At 46.7% G+C, this 3,253-nt stretch overlaps 1 protein-coding gene across 1 annotated transcript; it reads right to left on the reverse strand.

Annotated features, from left to right (window-relative positions):
- Positions 1-801: 801 nt before the first annotated feature.
- Positions 802-2,420, reverse strand: LOC308174493 (beta-crystallin A1-like; the record flags this gene model as incomplete). The annotated part of the gene is made up of 5 exons (XM_080549573.1): positions 802-949; positions 1,356-1,498; positions 1,651-1,792; positions 1,941-2,059; positions 2,364-2,420. 5 exons carry the CDS (start codon positions 2,418-2,420, stop codon positions 802-804), a joined length of 609 nt encoding a protein of 202 aa, XP_080405699.1.
- Between the last annotated feature and the right edge of the window lie 833 nt (positions 2,421-3,253).

The following is a 3,253-nucleotide window of genomic DNA, read 5'->3' on the forward strand; positions in this document are numbered from 1 at the left end:
GGCTACACTAGACTAGAATTCAAGTGTACGATTCAGAGAATCTGAATAGAGCTACTTCCAGTTCCTGTACAGTTTCCTCTTTCTCCTGAACTATTCTCCATTAGAGGAAATAATATTGTAATGTTTGTACAAGGAAGGACTGTCATTTGACACCTCTCCCCCTTAAGTCAGTTGCTCCCATGTCAAACCTGTACCAAATGACAATCAAACATTGAACCTTTCCCCCTCTCCACCCATAAGTAGTTGCTATGGGGCTGAGACACATGGACACACATGGAAGATAATTGACAGTCATTGTGTTGTTATTCTCGCTCCTTCTTTGCTCGTTCTCTTTATTCATCAGTCTTAAACAATGGTTATCATGACAACCACAGTAACAGCAATAGTGATGACGGTGATGAAGAAGATGATGATGACATCGATGGTGTGGATGAAGAGGAGCAAAAGGTCTGAGGTGTTTCACCGTTTCTGCCGCCAGCTTCTGGAGTCGCAGAGTCTCTTCATGTTATTACTCGTTCTCTCAGTTCTGTCGTTCCCGTGTTTCCTGTCTTTCTACAATTCGTTTCTTCCTTTCTTTGTAATGATGGTTTAAAAAAAGTGCTGTGAACATGTGACGCCGGTAAGCACCTGAAGTCTGGCCCCGTGATCCTTGCCTGGACTAGCCGGACCAGCGGAGCCGGGGAGGGGGCGAGGGAGAGGAGGAGGAGGAGGAGGAGGAAGAGGGGGAAGGAGGGATAGAAGAGAGGGTAGAAGAGGAGGGATAGGAGGAGAGGAAGAGGGGTGAAGAAGGTGTCTCCTAGCTTAGTGCTGAATCCTCCTGATGGACTGGATCTGGGGGGTCTGGGCGTGGGAGCCGAACTCGCGGTAGTGCTTGTACTCTCCTCCGTGGCAGTCGCACTCCATGATGTACTGGTGGCCGCGGTAGCCAGGGAACTGGTAGCACACAAAGCTAGAGAGAGAGAAAAAATAATATCTTGTCAGCTACTGCGAGGTGAGCTACAGGAGGCCAATGAGGACGTAATAAATAATGAAGGGAGATAGGGCTAGCCTAAAAGGTCAATAGAAGGCTAATGTTGAATATAGTGTTGAAACAGTACTAGTAGTAGTAGTAGTAGTAGTAGTAGTAGTAGTAGTAGTAGTAGTAGTAGTAGTAGTAGTAGTAGTAGTAGTAGTAGTAGTAGTAGTAAAAGTAGTAGTAGTAGTAGTAGTAGTAGTAGTAGTAGTAGTAGTAGTAGTAGTAGTAGTAGTAGTAGTAGTAGTAGTAGTAGTAGTAGTAGTAGTAGTAGTAAAAGTAGTAGTAGTAGTAGAAGTAGATGTGTATTGTAGAGGTTGCTAAGCGGTGACAGTGAACTTACGCTCCGCTCTGGAGATGCATGGATCCGACCTCGTTGTTCATCCAGCCCATAGCCTGCAGGGAAGGGTAGTCGTCACACAGCTCAAACTGATGACCGAACATGTTCTCCTTCTCGTAGATGGTCATACGGGACTCCTTGTGGCTCTGTAGAGAGATGGAGATGGAGATGGTAGAGGGAGGGATGGAGAACAATTCAAGTCGTCTTACTTGTTATAACATCATGGGAATGTATCTTTAGGTGCATGTGAAGGAAAAGCCGTGTGATGGGTTGTAAGGTAGTGATGTGATTCACTTACAGCGGAGCAGATGGGCCTGAAGGAGATCATCCTCTCGATACGGTAGGAGTTGCTGCCGCTGTAGGCCTCGAAGCGAGGGTAGTCTCCCTTCTCCAGGACGAACTGCTGTCCGCAGAAGCTGGAGTGCTCATAGCCCACCCAGCTACAGACAGAGAGAGGATGGGAGGGATATGAGAGAGAGAGAGAGAGAGGGATTTGAAATGAAATGATGGTTGGCAGTGACTCATGTTAGGCAGAGTAAAACTAGCTCTGACGATTCTGGGATTCGGGAAGGTTTCTGGATGACTTACGCTCCGCACTCGACCTTCAGGGAGCGGATGTTCTCCATGCCACACTCCATGATGTTCTGGCAGCAGGCGGTGAACTCCATACGCTTTCCCTGGAAGTACTCCTGGTCGTACACGGTGATCTGGAAAACACACACACACACACACGTCACGTCTTGAGGTTGGACTGTCTGTGATTTGGCTTCTGTTCTAGTCTCGAAAAACTACAGGTATTCTAAGTGTTGTTAGTTAGGTCAGCTGTGAAGTTTGACGGCGAATGTTGAGGGTGGCTGGTTAGTGTGGTTCCCATGTATTCCCATGAACATCTCTGCGGTTTGTGTGGTGATTCGTTGACTGTTTATAGGTAATGTAGTTCTATCTCCCTGTGACTAGTTGCCTGTGTGTATATGGGTCATGTAGTTTGTAATGTGTCTCCTGTATGCTTACCTTCCATGGTCCCATAGGCATGGTGTTCATGGGGTTCATGGGGTTGGTCAGAGCCATTATGTCCTGAAGGGAGAGATGGAGAGAGGGAGGAGAGAGATGAGATACTGACATATAACAAACACACATACTGTAGTGACATTTTTTACCAAACAAAACGCTTCTCAGCACATAGATAATTATCACTCTGAACAAAATATATGAATTCCTCCGTTTCTTTCTCCCACATAATGTCATGGCATTTTTTCATTTAGCATATTAATTCCAAACTGGGAATAGAGAATATAATAGTCTGCTTTTCCATTCAGCTCCTCGACTCCCTGTGTATGGACCAAAGCCTCTGCTCTTTTCTGCTCATCAGCACTATGTAACGAACCATGCAAATAAACTATGAGGAGTGTGAAGGACAAATGACCAAGCCAACTGTAAGCCCTGTTCTCCTCCTGCTCTACAGAGAAAGTATCCATGTATATCCAAACGATTTTGTACTGAAGCTATTCAAATATTCTTCTAATCCCTCAATTAAACAACACCAATTTATCTGGCTTCAAACTAGTTTTTTAGTCCCAACCGCCAATCCGCCATTGGTGTCTAGACACATACTTTGGGAAACACTGTACTGTCGCTGCTGCACAAAAGCCCCTGAGTAAGTAACGGTCGTTGGTACGAGGCCAGTTGGACCTACCTAAAATCGTGAGCTGTGTGTGTCTCGGGGTTCCACTGAGCGGTCTGACTGGCTGGTGTTTGCGGGGGCATATATACTGCCCCCGGGGGGCTGGGCCTGGTGGGGCGGCACGCCCAGGGCGGTGTCAGCAATTTGCTTTGGGCTCCATTGTCGTTGGACTGAGCCTGAGAGGGGGTTAACACACACACACACACACACTCACACACAC

Source organism: Nansenia antarctica, assembly GCF_963989245.1.
Source record: "Nansenia antarctica genome assembly, chromosome: 20".
Taxonomy (NCBI): Eukaryota; Metazoa; Chordata; class Actinopteri; order Argentiniformes; family Microstomatidae; genus Nansenia; species Nansenia antarctica.